This window comes from Vipera berus, assembly GCF_964194415.1.
Source record: "Vipera berus genome assembly, chromosome: 4".
Classification (NCBI taxonomy): domain Eukaryota; kingdom Metazoa; phylum Chordata; class Lepidosauria; order Squamata; family Viperidae; genus Vipera; species Vipera berus.
This window is the reverse complement of record NC_138206.1, coordinates 20896044-20916425: the sequence shown is the minus strand read 5'-3', so window position 1 is coordinate 20916425 and position 20382 is coordinate 20896044. Positions and strand designations below refer to the sequence as shown.

General features: G+C 34.1%; 2 protein-coding genes across 2 annotated transcripts in view; one reads left to right on the top strand and one right to left on the bottom strand.

Moving 5' to 3' along the window:
- CRYL1 (crystallin lambda 1) overlaps positions 1 to 20382 on the top strand; it is a 262310-nt gene that overhangs the window by 189769 nt on the left and 52159 nt on the right. The window lies entirely within an intron of this gene.
- The window catches only part of ZMYM2 (zinc finger MYM-type containing 2), an 89657-nt gene that overhangs the window by 46145 nt on the left and 23130 nt on the right, over positions 1 to 20382 (bottom strand). The window contains exons 5-7 of the mRNA XM_081327381.1: positions 18201 to 18486; positions 16312 to 16477; positions 15158 to 15370 (exon numbers count right to left, since the gene is read on the bottom strand). Of these exons, the coding sequence (XP_081183507.1) occupies positions 15158 to 15370; positions 16312 to 16477; positions 18201 to 18486 (665 nt within the window). The remainder of the gene's footprint in view (positions 1 to 15157; positions 15371 to 16311; positions 16478 to 18200; positions 18487 to 20382) is intronic.

The following is a 20382-nucleotide window of genomic DNA, read 5'->3' as shown; positions in this document are numbered from 1 at the left end:
GGTGTTGCATGTTATGAGAATATAGCTGAGGAATGAAAGCTTGCTCTTCCAAGCTGCTCTTGAATCAATTTACCTCTGGGATACAGAAGTAACATTTTGCAAAGCAAAATGAAAACCCTTTTTTTTCCAAATGTGCAAGATGGAAGAATGGTGGAATTTAGTCATCACAGACTAATTGAATAACATAATCTTGGTATTTATTTTTCATCATAACTTCTTTATCATACTGAGTTCTGCATCTGTGCTGAAAAGGCATTCAGGGACTAAAGAGTGGAGATATTTAGTGGGAAGTATACCTTCACTGTTTATTTCTTAAAACAGTATTATTCTCCTCTTTTCAGCCTTCACAGCTACCATGTGATTGGGAGCATTTTACATGCTTTTTTCTGAGAACAGCTTAGGTTACTTAATATTTTTTTCATTGCTATCTAACATCATTTTATCTTGTACAAAAAGACTACAGAAGTTGCTGTGAATGAACATTTGAAGGACTTGCCTTTAAACCTAGCTGTTCTCTGCAAGGTCATTGGCCTTCAAAGCACCATTTTGTGCATGTGAAAATAAACGAACACCCTTTCTCCTGTACTGCATTTTTATCAAACAAGGGATGTAAGATTTGTAGCTAATTGACATTTTTGCAGGAAAAAGCACTGCTGTTGGCTTTTTGGTTAGTTCTGCAGCCATCCTTTCTTTAGTCTATTTACAATCTAGACTTCTGTTAACAGTTGTTTACTTCCATAGTTCATCTTCCAAATTAGATTACAAGTAGTCCTTGACTTACAACAGTTGGTTTAGTGACTGTTTAAAGTTACAGTGGCACTGAAAAGGTAACCTATGACCGTTATGATTCATGAAGATGGTTTTGTAAAGATGATTTTTCACTTATGACAGCTGCAGAATCCCCATGGTCACACAATTAAAATTTGGATGCTTGGCAACTGGTTCATATTTATGACAGTTGTAGTGTCCTGGGGTCACATGATCAGCTTTTGCCAACTTCTGAAAGCAAAGTCAATGGGGAAGCCAGATTCCCTTAACAACCATGTTACTAATTTAACAACTGGGTTGATTCACTTAATTGTGGCAAGGAAGGTTGCAAAATGGGGCAAAATCACTTAACAAATGTCCCACTTAGCAATATAAATTTTGGTCATAACCTGAGGACTACCTGTACTAACTTTGAACCAAACCTTAAAATCTGTTTCAATATTGAAATCTCGACAGATTGTTGACCAACTACAAATGCTTAATTTGAACTCCTCTGCCTTAGAATCACCAATTTGATTCAGTTTGCAAGATTGTGTATCTACTAGCTCAGATCTATGAAAACTTTATTTATTTATTTATTTATTTGTTTTTATAAACCGCCCTTCTCCCGAGGGACTCGGGGCGGTGTACAGAGTAAGGTATTCTTACTGATATTCTTCTCAAAATCAGCAACAAACCAATTATGTGGTCTGTAACGAATGTTCTACACTGATTTTTTTCAAGCTGAATTTCAAAGAAAATCAGTTCTTTTCTATCAGGCTTAGTTTTCTTGTCACCCCTTTTATTATTCTGTTCAATTAGACACATTGTGGTACTATAATGTTAACTATATTTATAAGAATCATTGAACAAAAGCTGATTATTACAGACATGTCAAACTCACAACATCACATGATGTTGGACAACGTATAGGAGCTTTTTCTGCATTGCCGGCAATGGGGTGGGCGCGGTTTTGGGATGATGCATCTGGCTCAGTGAAACAATTTAAATATGTCTTCTGTAGTCAAGTTAAATATGATGTAAATCATGTAATATTTCTGCTAAGTAGTCAGTCATTTACTATGTAAATCTCAGAAATGAAGCCATCATCATTCACACACACCCAAAAAACTATGAATTTTGGTTATAAAGTGGGTGTCCAAGATAAAAACTGGATGCCAGCTGGATGACGTGTTAAGACTTCTAAGATGGTTAGCATGCCATAGGCCATTTGCCATTCCTGTTGTTTGGATAGAGCCCCAAAGACCATCAGACTGTTATTTTAAATGCAATGATGATGAATTGAATTAATTCCTTTTCCCAAGATGGTTTTGTAAAGTTGATTGGTTAAAGAAATACTTGGCTATGAACACAATGTGTGCATGTGACTTCTGGAAAGTTAATTTGAATGTTATCTTGTCACAGCAGAAATAAATTACTGTGTTGTTAGCCCATGTTGTTAACATTTAAGAACTGTAGCACATGAAATTACTTTTGAAACGATCCGATATGAAAAATACAAATGGAATAAATGTGGCGATATGATGGTCTCTGCATTTATGCTTGGCGTACACCTGGATACACAAAGTATTGTCATTTTGTGTGTGAATGGGACCGTATGAACAGGAGAAAAAAATACTGCATTCAAAAAGAATGGCCAAAGTGTACTTTACTTGAGAATGTGATAAAAGTTCCACTTGTTGACCCTAAAAAGGTTTTCCTTCGTCTTGGACATTGAACTTGGACTTATGAAAACATAAGTTACTGTAGAGCAATGGATAAAACAGGAACTGGTTTCATGCATTTAAGGATCAAATTTCCCAGGTTTACTGATGCTAAATTAAGAAAACATTTCTATAGATCCACAGATAAGAAAATTGATATAGGATGTTAAAAATGATGAAGTTATATGAAGTTGAAAAATCTGCCTGGCAATCATTCAAAAAAGTTGTAAAAACTTTTTTGGAAATCATAAAAGTAGGAAACAATTATGAAGCAGTGATCTCTTAAAGTTGTACCAAGCCACGGGATGGAACGCGTCACTGAAATTTCATTTCTTGGACTTTTCCCCAGTCTTAGTGTATTCAGTGATGAACACATTGAACAATTTCATTGGGACATTTCAAATATAGAAAAGTGGTACCAAGGCAAGTGGAGTCCATATCTGGCTAATGCTGGACCCTTAGGAGAGATGTTCCTGAAGTGAAATTCAGCAGAAAACTTTTTTTAAAAAAAAACATAAATCTCTGTGCCTTAATTGAGCTGTAAATATAGGTTATTACCAAACTAAGTGGTGTGTTGCTCAAAAACAATGCCCAATAGAGAATTTTGAAAACGTTCTAATTCAGCACAAAAGATATTTCAAGATTAACCACTTTCAGTTTGTGGGACAATTTTTTTTTTTGCTCCAGTATTATAAATTCTGATATCCTTGTGTTCAACCTCTTCCAATATTTTTCAGATTTGTATAGGGCTTCCTTAAAATCTTGTTCACTTACAAGAAACTTATCACTGGTTATTGTGTACAGATGATCATTAAATACAGCTTCACTTGCCACCCTCATGGGCTAGTACACTTTCTTGCTTCTGTAATTTTTGTCAGCATTCTTTGCCTGACAAAAATTATAGAAGCAAGAAAGGCCACCAGCTGACGAGGGAGACCAGGTAAAACTATATTTAATGACTTGCCAATTGTGCTATTGCCCACTTCGCTTCTGGTCACTTTAATCCCAACTGATTTGGGGCTTATGGATTATTATTCAGAGTTGAGTGTATCTCAAGGAGTTCTTCCATCTCTTCTTCCCTAATTCCAGCAGTGGCAGAACCGATCCATAAGGTTTCTCCTTCAAAGAACAGTTAGGCTTATGAATATCTGAACATATCAAAAAGCTTAGGAAAACAAAAGAGCTGACACAGTCTTTCAAGCAATTTACTTGGATGCCTACATTCTGGGAATAATCCTCTGAAATCAAAACAGGCTTTGAGACAGAAGCAATGTCTCCTAACACAAATGTTTATGTAAATCGCTACAAGATGAAAACCAATTCTTATTTCAATATACAGCACCAAATTCATTTGTAATTGAAGCAGCCCAATGGAAACCCATTTCACATCATGCCAATGTGAGGGATGCAATTTGGGTGGAACAAAATGACATTCCTAAGTTTTTTCTGGATCACCTTATCTACTCTTCCTTTGGGAGAGAATATGGTCTAGTTACTTTAAGATTTTTAAAAACTGGCATCTATCTGGCTTTAACTCTGCATCTGTCAAAACCACAGATAAAGGCAGCAATCTAATAGTCACTACAAAAACCATTCCTTCCATTGCCAAGCACATTTGAAAAGGGCAGTGTTTTGAAAGAAGACAGCAAGAAAGTAGAACTGCCACTTGAAGAGGATGGACTTTTCAGTAAGTGGACTGATATATATTACTGCAAAAAGTGAAAAACACCTGCATTGGATAGTTATGAACAAAGTGCTTGGTGAGTGAGGCCTTGCAAACCCAAAGTATAAATAAACAAACTAATAAATAAGCAATTATTTTCCTTGATGTAAATCTCAAAAGCAGATATAGAAGTCAACCTGACAGTGGTTGTGCTCAAGGTATAAACCGTCTTACTGGCAATGATGTAGATAAGTCTTTAAAGGATTCCCATAACTGACCTGACACTGTATAAAATGTCTTCCATCGGAATGTCCATTACTAGGGACCTGGGTAATCATATCTATAAAATAATTCAGTTCCAAGAACCTTAAGAATGTTCTTGTATTCCAACTAACTCAATTACTGAGAAATCTGATCTGTTAATGTGAATGACAGAATCTGATATCACAGAAATGGTATAATTATCTAGCTCAGGGTTCCCAACCGGGGGTGCTTGAACCCCCGGGGGGGGTACAAGACGATATTCCAGGGGGTGCGAAAACTTGGGGTTTTCAAAATTAGTGTATATGCATAATTTATTGCCGTTATTTTGAACTTTTGTAAGGGGTGCGAGAATATATCAGAAGCGTTCTATGGGTGCGGGGTATAGAAAAGGTTGGAAGCCGATGATCTAGCTGAACTTCATATGAAAAGGAGGAATTTTCTGTCTTTCTTGCTGCACATATTGGTCTTCCCTTTACACCTATGTTGTTTTCTCATGTTGACAACTCAAAATTTACTATTTCTTCTAAAAATCTATTTCATAAACATATTCCAATTACCTGAAGAGTTGGAACTTTTTCAACATGGTGAAGTGAGTTCGTGAATTCATTCTCATCAGTAAAAGTAATACTGCAGTGGCACTCATCAGTTGTGCATTTTGTTCTTAGGGGAAAAATCTTCAAACTCTTGGTTAATAACTTATTCAAATTGCAAGACTGAAGTGACTGGGTTCATTATCTTCAAGTTAGTAGTATAATAGCATTTAAAATAGCAGAAACAAGGTTCTGAGGACAAATTCAAAAATCTTATATAACGTGCAGTTCCAAACATATGCTGGGTCTTAATTAAGAACTGTTGATGAAATATGATTCAGAATCTGAAGATTGTTTGATTAAATGGATGCAGACTAGAAACAGTTGCAGACTTAACGGAAATGGATGAGAATATTTATGAACAATTTTCAACAAAAGACCGTTAAATTTATTCCAAATATTATATTCAAAGAAAAGTGATACAAGATGTTTTATTGTTGGTATATTATTTCAGACTTGATTTCTAAAATGAACTATTTATTCTCTAAATACTGCTGGAAATGTAATGAGGTCTATCACTTTTATTGTATTTGATGGCAAAGCTGTAAAGCTTAATGATTTTTGGAAATGATCAATATTAGAATTGAACAAATTTTTAAAAGTTAAAAGTACCATTTCAAATTATATTTTTTATTAAATTTTAGTGAACTATATATTCTTTCAAGTACACTTGAATATTAACATATATTACCTACCACAGGGGTATTCATATGCTCATTAATGAAAATGGCTGTTTGTTTCCCGCTTGGAAGAATGGCCAACCAAGTTGAGGTAGTATGGTAGTGTTGAGAACAGAGTTGCATCTTAAATGAAAATATGATGTAGAATTCAGTTCTAACTGAAAACAATTCTTGGACTATAACTTAACATCTCTGTTTCTACTTCATCCAACATTTGGGTTTCCTATAGCTTACTGTTTCAATTTGTACAGGTTGACCATGTATTTTTTGTTACAGCTTAATAGTTTTTTTTAACACAATATTATATATTCAGAAGTAGTTAATAACATTGGAAAGCTGCAATCTCCATAGCATTTTATTTTATATTTTCTTTTATACTTTTGTATTTTATTTCTGTTGTTTGTTTTCTCTAAAATGTGTAATTTTTGAAAAAACAAAACATTTGTCTATCAAATTTCAGGTTACTTACCTCAAGGTGATGCTTCTAGTGGCAATCCCATTAGTCATCAACTTCTGAACTGCATGCACTTAAGAATGGACCCACCATAATTTAAATTTTATTAGACATCATTCCATCACAATATAGTTTTCCTCCCAAAGGTGAATTTTATCTTGTACCCTTCTCTTCCATTTGCTTTTTATGTAGACTTAATTTATGCTGCTTTGCCTCTTGCCTTATTACAGGCAGTTCTCGACTATGACAATAATTGAGCCCAAATTTTCTATTGCTAAGCAAGCCAGTTGTTAAGTGAGGTTTGCCCCGTTTTACGACCTTTCTTGTCTAAGTTGTTAAGTGAATCACTGCAGTTGTTAATAACATGGCTGTTAAATGAATTTGGCTTTGCCACTGACTTTGCTCATCAGAAGATTGCGAAAGGTGAACACTGCGACTATGATAAATACATGCCGGCACCCACATTTTTATCATGTGATCACGGGGATGCTGGAAGGTTGTTAAGTGTGAAAAATAAGTCATAAGCCACTTTTTTCAGTGCCATTGTAACTTTTATGGTCACTAAAGAAATGGTTGTAAGTTGAGGACTAACTGTAGTTTATTTATATCATAAACTGTTGCTCAATAGCTTTCTTGGGACCTCATTACTATTTTCAATATTCAGCTAAAGTCCCAGCACAGGGTATTCATATTACTTCTACACAATAATAACCTGTAGAAGAAATGACAAATAAGTGCTGTAAAAAATTGTAAAAGGCAACTAAGATAAAGGAAAGCAAAGGGGCTAAATACAGAAAATATATTCATGTATCCATTTCTCCAGTGCATACTGGGTAAATACTCTTTGACCTAGTTCACACTGCACCAATTACAGCTTCATACATTGTGTGAGACAGTATGGTTTTCAGAAGTTGTGAATAAATTTTAATTACTGTAGTTTCTGAGGTTCTTGATAGAATTTGCTTCTGCAAATCAATATAAAATAGGTATTTAAAAAGAATTTGTGATCACTAAACGAAGAAAATGATTAAGTTTTTATTATGGAGGTTTAGCAAGGTGACTAACAACTGTTGCAATATAAAATTAGCATTCACAATTTATAAAAACTGCAACAACCTGTTTTTTTAATATGATTATTTATCTCCCTGATTGTGAGTAAAGATGAACACATAGGAACTTTCTCACATGCTGCTAAGAGATACCAAGCAGTTGGTTTTTCCCCCCTCTGAATTTTAGGAAATTTGGCTGTAATTGCTTGCTCTTTATATAATTGCCTGGTATTTGTTCTATTTTTCACAATGTACTACATGTGTATTTATGTGCTCCAAAGTAGATAAGCATCTTTGACTTGGAATATCAGCCCATGTTATATATTATAATAAAAAATCAAAATCAAAATAATGTTCAACTAAGGAACATTATATTTAAATGTTACAGGCCATTAAATATTTGATTAACAAATTACCATTATTTATAAAAATTAAGTTTCATCCTAACTCTCTTGCAGGATTGTTATGGGGGTAAAGATTAAAAGGGGAAGGAAACACTTTGCTATAAACTTTGTGGATGAAGAACAGGATAAGTAAGTAGGTAAATATATTTTACACATCGCAAACATCAAACTAAGTCTGTTTAACCTGCAAGATGCAAGCAAAATAGTTTTAAATAACTTTATGTTCACATAAATACAGTAATGTTTACAGACATGGAGCAAAGCAATACATTTTCCCTCATGAAGGGGGCTTTATTGAAACATCACATTTACTCAGATGCAATATTCTGTCTTATGCATTAAAAAAAAGATCAGCAGTGGTAGAAAAATCAGAAAAACAAAAACTGAGTGCTTTAAAAACAGTAATATTATGTAAAAAAAGCTTACATAATATTCTAAATCAAGTTTTCAATCTTGAGACCAGGAGTACATATATACATATATACACATATATCATCAAGCTACTTCTTTTTAGGGCAAGCAACATTACGTAGAAAGAGTTAAGAAATATTAAGCCAAAGAAATTAGAGGCATGAGATCAGAAAAGATAATCTAACTAAATATAGTTTAAACCAGAATATTCAATACACTTCTCCATTCCTTTCATATCCACAAATTCATATTTTTAAATTTTTCATTTGTTATATCATTAATTTCACCTAAACATAACTTCCTCTCCATCTTATTTACTTCATTTATGTATTTATTCTCATTCTGTCTAACCAATTCAACATTTCTTTTGTAATTTTACATTCAATCTATAATCAGCATTCAATCATTCTTGACCCTCATTCTTTTTTCACCAAGCACAGGTCTTCCCATTCCTTTCTATTTACTTTTATGTCTTCCTTAATATAACCAATTTTGCCTTGCATATAACAAAATGGCAAAACCATACTTTCTTAAAGAAACCACTTGATTCTTTCAGCAAACACACATTCCCTGCAACAAGTCGCCTTCCACCTACTTACTACCATCTATATTAAAAAGCTTAGTACACAAATTTTCTTGCTCAATTCCCCTTATGAAATAATTACCTTAATATACATTTTTATAAATATGAATTATCATATGATTATAAAAATGAGTGTTACCTATTCATTACAGTATATCCAATATATTTGAATATTCTTTCAGATTTTTCTATGCTAAAAATTCCTTTGGTCAAAATCAAGTCAGTTTTATTGCTTGATACTTGCCATAAACTCTTCCTTGCCCCTCAGAAAGCAAGACAGATTTGTGCAAACATCAAAACAGCAGCAAAGAAAATAAGAAATAACAAGAAAGCAAGCAGGTAAGCTAGGAGAAGCAGCCAAAAACTATAAGAAAGATATAATTATGAGCTACCAAGCAGTTTTCCCATTTATGCTTCATGAGCTGTTTGAAGCATAAAACTGTGAAGGTGCTAGGAAACCAGAAAAGCTATTATATTATCTTTTCCTGATAGCCTAAAGTTATTGTTAGAACAGGAATAATATGATACACATTCTTTTATAATTATAAATAATATGTTTCAGAACAAGAATAGTAGACTTTAACTCTTCTCAAATAGTATCAGTATCACAAAAGGAATATTGTTGTATTTATATTTTAAAAAGCAAGGTAATTCTTCCTTAAGGGAATATTGCCATTTATAAAAGAGTATTTACTGCTCTTCTTTACAGGATATTTTCTGAATTTTTATCAACTCTCTTGTTCATCTTTATAAAAGTCATCTGTTATTTCAACTTTGGAAATAACTCCTCCTGGTCCCACAAATTTGCCTTTTGGATCCTCAAAAGCAAAAGGATTTGAACAAGTGTTATATCTGAATTTGATATATATGCTCTATTTTAATTAAAAGATAAAGACCTCTGCAAGTACTAACCAGATCCAACTCCAATCAGTATTGGAAGATTAGATAATATCAGCTACCATCTAAATTCTAATAAATCATAATTTAACTCTTTTATATGTGCTAGTTTGACAAAAATGAACTATGCATTATCCAAGTATACATTTAATTATAAATCAATTTAATATACCAATATGAGGATTTTAGGATCAAAATCAAATTATGCAAAATATTATTACCATTTTTTTTGTTCTGTTTAAAAATCTATTTTTGTTTCTGTTATTTTTCAAAAATATGTCTTTTCCAAAACAGTGGTGGAAAAAAAGTTCACTTCAACATTTTCCCAAATTTTTATTGGTATTAATATTTGTTTTACAAGGATCATGAACACTTCAGCATGTAAATAATAAAATATATTTCATTCCACGTTGGACCAGTAACCAACCCTCAGCTTCACAACAGATGATTAAAAGTTGTATGTTCTAAAATCTATAATGCCTTTTTTATTCACATGTATAACTTATACATTCAAAGTATTATGTAAAATATGTTTCCTGAATTATGAAAATGTATTTAACAAGATATGTATACTCACTATATTGCCTATTACTGCTAAAAATTTGCCATACTAAAAGTACTCTCATATTCCAGAGCTTTTGGAGCAGCTACAAAATTCAAACAATGAATAAAGTAAATATGGCTACAAAAATCTTTTAATAGCATTTCCACATTTCTTTTTTTTTTACCCTTTTTAGCACTGGAAAGATTTATAGTCAGACAAACTTTTACCAGTTCTATTTTACCTTTGGGGTAAAAGTACTCAAAAGATGTTTATTGTAAAAGTACTACAATAAGGTATGTTTCTAAAAAATACAATTACATTGTTAGATATAACTACTAAGCAATTTATACAAAACCTAAGAAAAAAGTCCTAAAAACTAAAAAGGAGCTGAACACATTTTTTAAGGGAATTCATTCCACACATATCCAACGTTAATATCTAGAAAAGTAAAACTCAACTTTTTTAAAAGAAATAAATAAGTTGTTCACTTAATTGAGAGAAAAAATGGGCCTATATTTACTTTTCTCAGATTCCTAGATTCTTTCCTGGACTTTTAAAACTGTTCCTATGAAGGATACTTAATAAGTCTAACTTAACTGATAAAATAGAAATAAGTAATCAAACATGCACCTGCCATTTTTTTCTATCTATTCAAATCTTGCCTTAAATAAAAGGCAAATAAATAAAACATCTAACTTAACATTAACCAATATTTTTGGTTCATTTTGGCTTTCCTATAATCAATTCAGATAAAAACACATGGCCAATTGAGTTCCTAGTATAATAAACTAAAGTTCTTTGTATTATTTCCATTTTTTTAAAGAACAATATTATTTTTATATAGATAATAATTAAATTTAAAATAAATCTTTGCAATTTCATTTACATGTATTTGTTACTATAGTAATTTTAGATGTTCATTTTAAAAATAAACTACAATTCAGGATTTAATGTCCTAATACCAAATATGGTATTCATTGTACTACATAAAACAGATAATCTAGTAACATAAACTTATAACACATGTTCAATGGTCCTTGCTTTAACGCTCACTTTATTCAGAAACCATTCAAACTTATGGTGGCAGCGAACAAGGGGAACCTCCAACCAGTCTGTGTACTCATGATTGCTACAGTGTCCCTGTCGTCATATGATTATCATCCTGGCTCTAAGCACCTGGCTTGCAATTACATAGTCCTCAATTTATGAGAATTAAGCCCAAAATTTCTGTTGCTAAGTGAAACATTTATTAAGTGATTTTTGCCTTATTTTATGACAGTTGTTAAGTGAATCACTGCAGTTGTTAAGTTAGTAATAATTTAAGTGAATCTGGCTTCCCCATTGACTTTGGTTGTCAGACGATCATAAAAGGTGATCACGTGACCTCGGGACATGGTAACAGTCTTAATGAATCAGTTGCCAAGCATCCAAATTTTGAAAACGGTCAGTCACTTTTTTCAGGGCTGTTGTAACTTTGAACGGTCACTAAATGTACTGTTGTTAAGTCAAGATCTACCTGTATGATGTTGCAGCATCCCATAGTTACATGACTGCCATTTGCAATCTTCTTTGCCTGCTTCCGACAAGCAAGTCAATGGCAGGAGACTGCAAATGGCAAATGTCCTTGCTTAATGACCCATGGTGATTGCATGACACCACGTGACATTGTGCTTTACAACTACATCACTTAGCAATGGAAATTCGGGTCCAAATTGCCAATGTTATGTGAGGACTAGCCATAAGTAACTATTTTCCTTTCCAAATTCTTAAACTAGAGTTGATTTATACAATGAACAATAACTGCAGCAAAGGGGAGGGGGAAACGACTCCCTCAAAAACTGGAATCAGCCAACTATCAGAATGCATGTTTCTAAACTTGATGGCCTAATAGTATGTCTCATATTACATTCCTCTTTGTGGACTGATGACTATAAAGATGGTCCTTGAGACCATACTAAACGTAAGAATCATTTCTCAGAAGAATTACATTAAAACTCAATTTCTTTTGGCAGTTCAGTATGGCTTCACTGAAAAACAGAGAAATACCTTATTTAGTCTACAACTCTGTGGTGTCATTGAGAAAATGGTCAATGATATGTAGTGTGTACAATCCCACTAGCTAAAAAACAGTGCTGTCCTTCCTTCTCATACATTCCTGTATAACCATGTCACATGCAGAATGAAGTATGCTTTAGTTTGCAAACATCTGAGCACTTTTCTCACATGGCAATCATAATGCAAGAAAACCTGATAGTCCAAAAAGAATAAACAATCCAGAACAGTGGTTTGGAAAGCTATTCTTAAAGCTAACAAGAATGAAACTGAACAACACCAAAGTGAGTTGGAACTCAAGCAATTACTTCAAAAAAGTAATTTGTAAAAATGTATTTATTAACAAATATTAAGTAGGAACAAATATCGTGAGTATCAGTTCTAGTTTTTCTTACTACATAAATATCAAATATTTGTGCAGCTATTTAATACAACTTTTATAAAAGCAAAAGGCAAAATCAGCATTTTTATACCTTACTGTATTTAGGAGAAATTTCAACTAATTTTCAAGATAAAGCCCAAAATTTTGAAACAATCATATAGTCCTGTAATGGCACTCTGTTATTCTATTAGATTGAGAACCTCTCAATGTTTGAACATTTTAGCAATGTTTTAACTGTAACTAATGATATGTTGAGTTTTAAATCAAAAGCCTATATAATTAACATTTTTATATAAAATTTCAGCTCATATTAACTCTTATGCAAAAATCCTACATCCTACATAAAGAAAATTTAAGTTCAGCCTAAAGAACCACTAATTTATTAAATGATTCTAAACTGATTTATTAAATGATTCTAAACTAAGTTATTTGAAGCTAACAGATTTTCATGTATATAGAGATAAAAGAATAATATAACCTTCTCCACAAAATTCATACAATATAATGCTCACTTCTTTCATTGGAGCATGGTCAGAAGCATATAAAATCAACTACATGCCTAAACATTAACTGCAATGGGAATTCTTGACTTTCTCCTACGGTAATATCCAACAGTTGCTTACAGTGAAATATAGAAAATTTACATATTACAATTGCTTCTGAGAATAAGCAATCATAAAGGAAAGTAAGCCTACTACATTTCACTATAAGACATGCAAGACCCTACTGCATTGCAATGGTCAAATATATTATGTACTGAAGTCAAAAAGCACCAGAAAAAAGTTACTGTAACAGTACTTAATGACACTGAATGCAATGATTTATCATCTTCCCATTTTACAAATACAGAAATCATTCATCCCACTATCACTTACATATTTAAACTGTTTTATGTGTTATTCTATCCCATATAACTTCTAAGTTTAGATCCCAAAGTGTTTTTTTTTAAAATCAAGGATTCAAATACTAATTTAGAATGGTCTCTACACATATTATATGACCTCACTCTTCCGAAAACATATGGGATAATATGGTAAAATAGCATAAAGTTATCTATACAAGTGAAAAAAATGTACAAGTCACAATAAACTGAGATACAGAGTTATCATTTAACCACATTTCATGTTCACTTGGAATTTCTGCAATGCATGTTATTCTTGTATCTTTTGGGTTCCTTCATGAAATCTTATTCAAGGCTTCTCCAAGTTTCTCCGTGGCTTCTCTGTATGCCTATCATTTTTAGTATCTTGGATAACCTATTTTGCCCCTTTTGTTTTGCTGTGTAATAAAACAACAAGGCCTGTGTTATGTTTCTAAAAGTGCTGGTTGCATATTTATCAAAAATATAAGCAGCATCTCAACATTTCGAACAGGATAAATTAAAACAGAAATCCTAGGATATTTTTCATTCACTATAATGTATTTTTAGAAAACTAGCTAAAAGCTTTCATTTAAAGAAAAACAGAAAATCCTTCTTTTAAATTAGGATCTTCTAAAATGTATCTCGGGACACGGTGGCTCAGTGGGTTAGGACGCTGAGCTTGTCGATCAGAAGGTCGGCAGTTTGGTGGGTTGAATCCCGAGTGCCGCGTAACAGAGTGAGCGCCTGTTACTCGTCCCAGCTTCTGCCAACCTAGCAGTTCGAAAACACGTAAAAATGCAAGTAGAAAAATAGGGACCACTACGGTGGGAAGGTAACAGCGTTCCGTGCGCCTTTGGCGTCTACGGAGACGTCCTCGGACAAGCGCTGGCTCTTCGGCTTTGAAACGGAGATGAGCACCGGCCCCTAGTCAGAAACGACTAGCACGCATGTGTGGGGGAACCTTTACCTTTTAAAATGTATCTTGAAAAAACATTGTACTAGCCTAAAGTCCAAAGGTTCAGTGCACATGGAGGTTTCTGTTATAGAAACTTTCCTGACCTCCAAGAATCTGTGCTTCCAGAGGAGGAGGAATCTGTGCTTCCAGAGAAGAATCTTCTGAGGATCAGAAAATACTTTGGAAAGAACTGGGATACAGGGAAGCAGGAAAAACTGGATGGAATAACTTCAGGCTACTGAGACTATTCTCCCCCTCCCCCGAGATGTAAAAACAAATATATATCACCCTAAACTTGAAAACAGTAACACTAATAGTGTAAATGCACCTATATTGTTGGAAATTATTGGTTATGTCATCTAAAGAGAGCCTGCTGTAGAAATGTAGTTGTGACAATTTATCTTCATAGTTACAGATGAACTAGCCATAGAAAGGCGGATACATTCAAAATAATAATTGTGTCTGGAAAAAGTGAACTACTGGTTTCTCTTTCAAGATCCTTGGTGAAACACTTGTGCAGGCATATAAAACTTGTAGGGAGATAGTTATTTTTTGTATTCATTTCAAAACAACTGGGACATTCTAAAATGAAGCACATAATTTCTAGGTCATGATAAAAAACTGAAACCTCATTTACTGTGAATAACAGAATGCTACAGAACAACATAGTTTTACTGTAAAAAGCAAAACAGTATTTTACAAATCCAAGTGAAAAGAACTTGTAGAAATACTACTCCAATCAGTAGAGTCACAACATATTCTATTCTTATTTTGTCTTCATACTTCAGCAAACATGTTTCTAAATTAACAACAAAAAGCACAACTCTTGACTGTAATGGTACAATCTAACTGAAGAATTTACAATACTGTTACATAAAAATAAATGTAGAAATTACCTGTTTATATTCACTAACACAGCTTTGGCAACAGAATCTTTTCGGCTCTCCATCAACCATAAGAATATTGTTTGCTGCACCTTTACTTGGAAGGTATTCTCCACAATGCTCACAACAATTCATGATTAAACCATTTGCCATTCGGTATCGATTGAAGCAGTGATCACTACACAACTTATGAGTCATGTTTTTAAAGCTAACTTCATGGCGTATCTAAAAGCAAAAATGTAATTTTATATGAAGATCTAGATTTATTTTAACTATGAATTTCAAGCACATCTTTAGGTTGTTTAACCAACCTTGAAATCTGCCATTTCAGAAACAGAAGCTTGCACTGGCACTTAAAATATAGATGTTAAGCACTTTAACTGTATAGAAAATACATCTAGCATTGTTATAAAGATTATAATGATGATAAAGGACATGCTGCTTTATCATCACTATATTCAGTCACTAAAGAAATTTAATAGACCTGTAATTATTAGTTTAAAAAATATAAGTCATGATAATGCATTTTATAGGGTACATAAAATTACATAAAATTTATTAATAATGTTCACAGGTGTTAACAAAAGTGAGGTTTTAAAAAAAGATGAACACAAATATAATACTGCCCTTAAATTTAAATATTCAAACATAAAGCTAATTTGCTCTTTCTCAATCCCTGCTTGTCCCAATAGTCCCTATTCCATAACAATTTAGTTTCTTTGGACAGCAGACAATTAGAACAGCTTTGGCATACAACTGATTTCCCTCCCTCTGAAAAATAAAGTCTATGCATTCTTGCAAAGATATAGAACAGTGTGTGTAGGAGTGTGTGTACTGCATGCTCAAATGTTCCAATTAAGAAATATTTAAACATTATTTTTAAAAAAAATCTGAAGGGGAAAGTGTTCCCAGATTTCCCAAAGGCCAAGATGGTGCTTTACTCATTCAACTATAGAAGTTTGATGTCTTCTACTTACTATGAGTTAGTATTTGTCAAGAGATGAAATGTGATACATCAAATAAAATTTACTCAATTAATAGGGAGCCTTAACTAAATAATCCACTCGTTTTTCTCTAAACAACGATATAATGGTATCGATAGTTTCTTAAGTAACTCAAATAAAATGGATTTTAGGAATAAATTCAGTGAAAAATAGCAAACAAACCTCAGTTAGTTTACCACAGATAGTGCATCTTGACTTATTTAAGATTCCTTTTGAGGGATTCTGTTTGTCTTCATAGAAAGACAGACATGATGTACTGCAAAACTCCTGGAAAGATTCACTTGAATCAACCTGAGCAACAATGGTACCTTTCATTGTTGTTATGTCTCTGAAAAACAAAATCATTCTGTCTCAGTACTTTAGCGACCACTGTACGTTCTTTACTCTCAGAAGTTACAGCTCTTTAAAAAAGACCCTTCCTATCCTATCTTTATGAGTTTAATACACATCCTCACCAGAAAATAATGTAACTTCTTAACAAGAGTCCGTTTCTATTTTTAATGAAAAAGCAATTATGCTACAAAACAGTGACACAGAGGAAAACAAATATAATTGGTCAAAGACTAAGTAATTTCTATCATCCTGCTTTTATGAAGCTTTTAGCAGGTTTATCTTTTTGTACTGATGTAACAAGACATAAACCTTCTTCTTCCAATCCCTATTTATCCCCTTTTATGCTATTAATCATGTTTTTATACATGTATATACTACAAGGATTAACTTGTCAATGAGACAGAAAGTATCACAGTATGTTTTGTTACCAACTGTTGAAGGCAATTCTTGATTACAACTGACATCAAGAAAGATGGAAATATTGCTTTTGAGATAGACACAATGGAAAAGCAGTGTGTTCTTTCAGCCAGTTTTTCATTTCACAATGTTTTACAAGTAACATTATGTTTATTACCTTTAACTAGTAATCAGAAAACAATGATGGAAGGAGATAAATTAAAAGATAAAAATGGTGACCTAGGAAATGCCACTACCAACAAAATTACTGCTTTATGCTTTTCTTATTTATTGCTGACAAACACCAACAGTTAAAAGACCTTGCTTTTCTATTTACATGTATTAGATAGAGGCTTATATGAAGCCCAACTTTCTATAACCATTTAGTTATTTTTTTAAAAAAAAAATCTGAATGCATCAGAATGGATGTATTTATTACAACAAAGCAGTTTTAAATAAGATAATCTAATATATCACTCATTGATATGGGTAACTATAAAATAACTGGCAATATGACTATCTACTAGTTTATTGTAGACATTTATCACAGAAAATCTGGGTTACTTCAATTATTATGCAAACCCATTTCCATTTATAAAATGTTACTTTTTTCTCTCCGTTTATTTATTTATGGCATTTTGGGCATGCACCTATAAATTAGAACCATGCTTATGTCTACATTTACTATTAATTTTAATTCCCACCAAATGTCAGAACAGAGAATAGCAATTACAGTAAATTATTACTAGCCATTAACAAACTTAACTAAGCCTGCTTTTCTTAATGATTCTCAATCTTTGCCCAGGACTATATATATATATAAGGGACGCGGTGGCTCAGTGGGTTAGGACGCTGAGCTTGTCGATCAGAAGGTCGGCAGTTTGGCGTGTCGAATCCCGAGTGCCGCGTAACAGAGTGAGCACCTGTTACTCGTCCCAGCTTCTGCCCACCTAGCAGTTCGAAAGCACGTAAAAATGCAAGTAGAAAAATAGGGACCACTACGGTGGGAAGGTAACAGCGTTCCGTGCGCCTTTGGCGTCTAGTCATGCCAGCCACATGACCACGGAGACGTCCTCGGACAAGCGCTGGCTCTTCGGCTTTGAAACGGAGATGAGCACCGGCCCCTAGAGTCGGAAACGACTAGCACGCATGTGCGGGGGAACCTTTACCTTATATATATATATATATATATATATAAACAAAAAGCTGATAAAAGAACATAAAGAAAAGTATCTTAAATAATAAAATGGATTTCACAAAGTTATTGGAACAATTAAGAGGACTAGTTTTAACAAATGTGATCAAATAAGAAAAATCCTTACTTTTTGCACATAACACAGAGTTTCTTTGGAGCTGGTTTATGTGAAAATGATGAAAGGCAAGTAGTAGAACAAAACAGATGAACAGATCCTTTCCGCTGGTATGCCGTCTGGCCCTTCTGCAAAGGCTTTTTGCAGTTAGCACATGTGACTTTAACCTGCTTTGAAGGTTGCTGTTGTGCAGGTGGTTGGAAGACTTGTTTGGGAAGAGATGCCACAGGAGACAGGGAATCGACACCTGGTTGCTTCTGATTCCTTGGAAATGAAGCCGACTGAGATATCCAGGAATCTTAAAAATACAAAATAAAGAAACTGGGAATTAAGTAAACAGCTTTAGGCGTTTACAATGGCAATAGGGTGGCATTAATCTGACACAAGCACAGTATTGCATTGCTAGTGCAGGTAAAAACAACAGAGATTGTTCAACTGTTGTTAACATGCAGTGAATTGAACTGCAATAATTTCTACACAGCCTTTTTAAAAAAAATTCTTATAGTCATAGAAATAGCAGTAAAAGATTATAAACCAGGGTAACTGAGTATATTACTATTTAAATCAACATTTTAAAAATTTTTAAAATATGAATTGTTCCTATGTAAGATTCTTGTTCATAGTTTATTCAATTTAACATGCTACTACAAAGCAAGTTAAATAATGAGGCTACTTTTTACAATGGCCAGAGTAAATAAGGACAACATGGAACTGATTTATTAGTCATGTAAAACAATCAGTCATGTAAAACAAACATCCTTCAAACCTTGGTTTAAGAAATAAGAAGAAAAGTTTACATCTTAATTTCAATTATTAAAATAAGAATAAAAAGTTTCAAGTTTGTCTACTTCCCTAATTTCTTATTAAATCTTACAAGGCTGTATAGAAATTATTCAGTACAGGTAATCCTCCAGTTACAAACGTTCGCTTAGCAAATGTCCAGTTACGACATCCCCACCACAAAATTAGTTATGAATGGCTCCCAAAGTTACATATGTTGCAACATTAGTGGCCATTCTCACTTACAAATGACCACAGAGACACTGTAACTGCCCACGTTTGCCTCCTGCGCAGCCTTGGGTACCGGAGCTCTTGTCCAGCCAGGCAGAGAAGCGCCAAGCCAACCTCTCCCTTTCCCTGCCAAGCCCCAGCCTCTCTCACAAGCAGGCACAGCCCTGCCCCTCACTTGCTGGAGTGCCGAACCCACCTGGAATTTACAAATTGAACTGTTGCAAACCTGAAGAGCTTGGCATGCCACCACTCTGATCCCCTTGCTTCCAAAAAGCATTCCTTTGCTAAATTGCAAGAGGGGCTCCTAAACAAACCCGTATCACATTTCTCTGCCACTGCATAGTTCGTGGGATTAAAAAAAAAAAAGTTCAGACATTCTAACTTCTTGCGAAGAAAAATAAGATCTCTCAAAGTTGGAAGGTAGGGTTGAAATTTTTTTTTTGTCCCACAAACTTGTTTCCCTGCCCACTGTGGCGGAGAAACGCAAGGGAGCTGGAAAGGTTTGTTGAGGAGGCGCTCTTGCAATTTAGCGAAGGAATGCTTTTGGGAAGTGAGGGGAGCAGGGCGGTGGCGTGCCAAGCTCTCCACTTCTGTGGCAGTGCAATTTGTAAAGCCCAGGTGGTTCAGCACTCCAGCAAGTGGCAGGGGAGAGCTGTGTCCGCTTGTGAGATAGGCTAGGGCTTGGCAGGGAAGGGGACAGACTGGTCTGACGCTTCTCCACTATGACAAGGGCTCCGGCACTCAACACTGTACAGGAGGTGAGCGTGGAAAGTGCGGGGCTATCAAACATTATGCCAAAGGTAAATTAGCAGTCGGTGAAGGGTGGGGAAGGCCCAAGCAGCTTGGGACCCCAAGGGGTGGAAAGAGAAGCATGGGGTCTCTCAATAAGTGAGGGGAGGTGTTTGGTGGCTGGATGCAGTGGTCTTGTCCCTGCACTAGGCCTTCCCTACCCTGAGATACCTCGTGTGCACTTAATGACCCGCACATTTGATTAGCAAATGCATGGGCCAAAGCAGGGAGTAATCGTGTTCAAGTTATGCCATTCACTCTTACGAATTCTCAGGTTACGAATGTAATTGACAGGCTCAATTACATTCGTAACTCAAGGACTACCCATATCTGAAAAGCATCTCATACTGTTTACATTCTGTCTGTATTATATAGAAGTAATGAATACTTACCT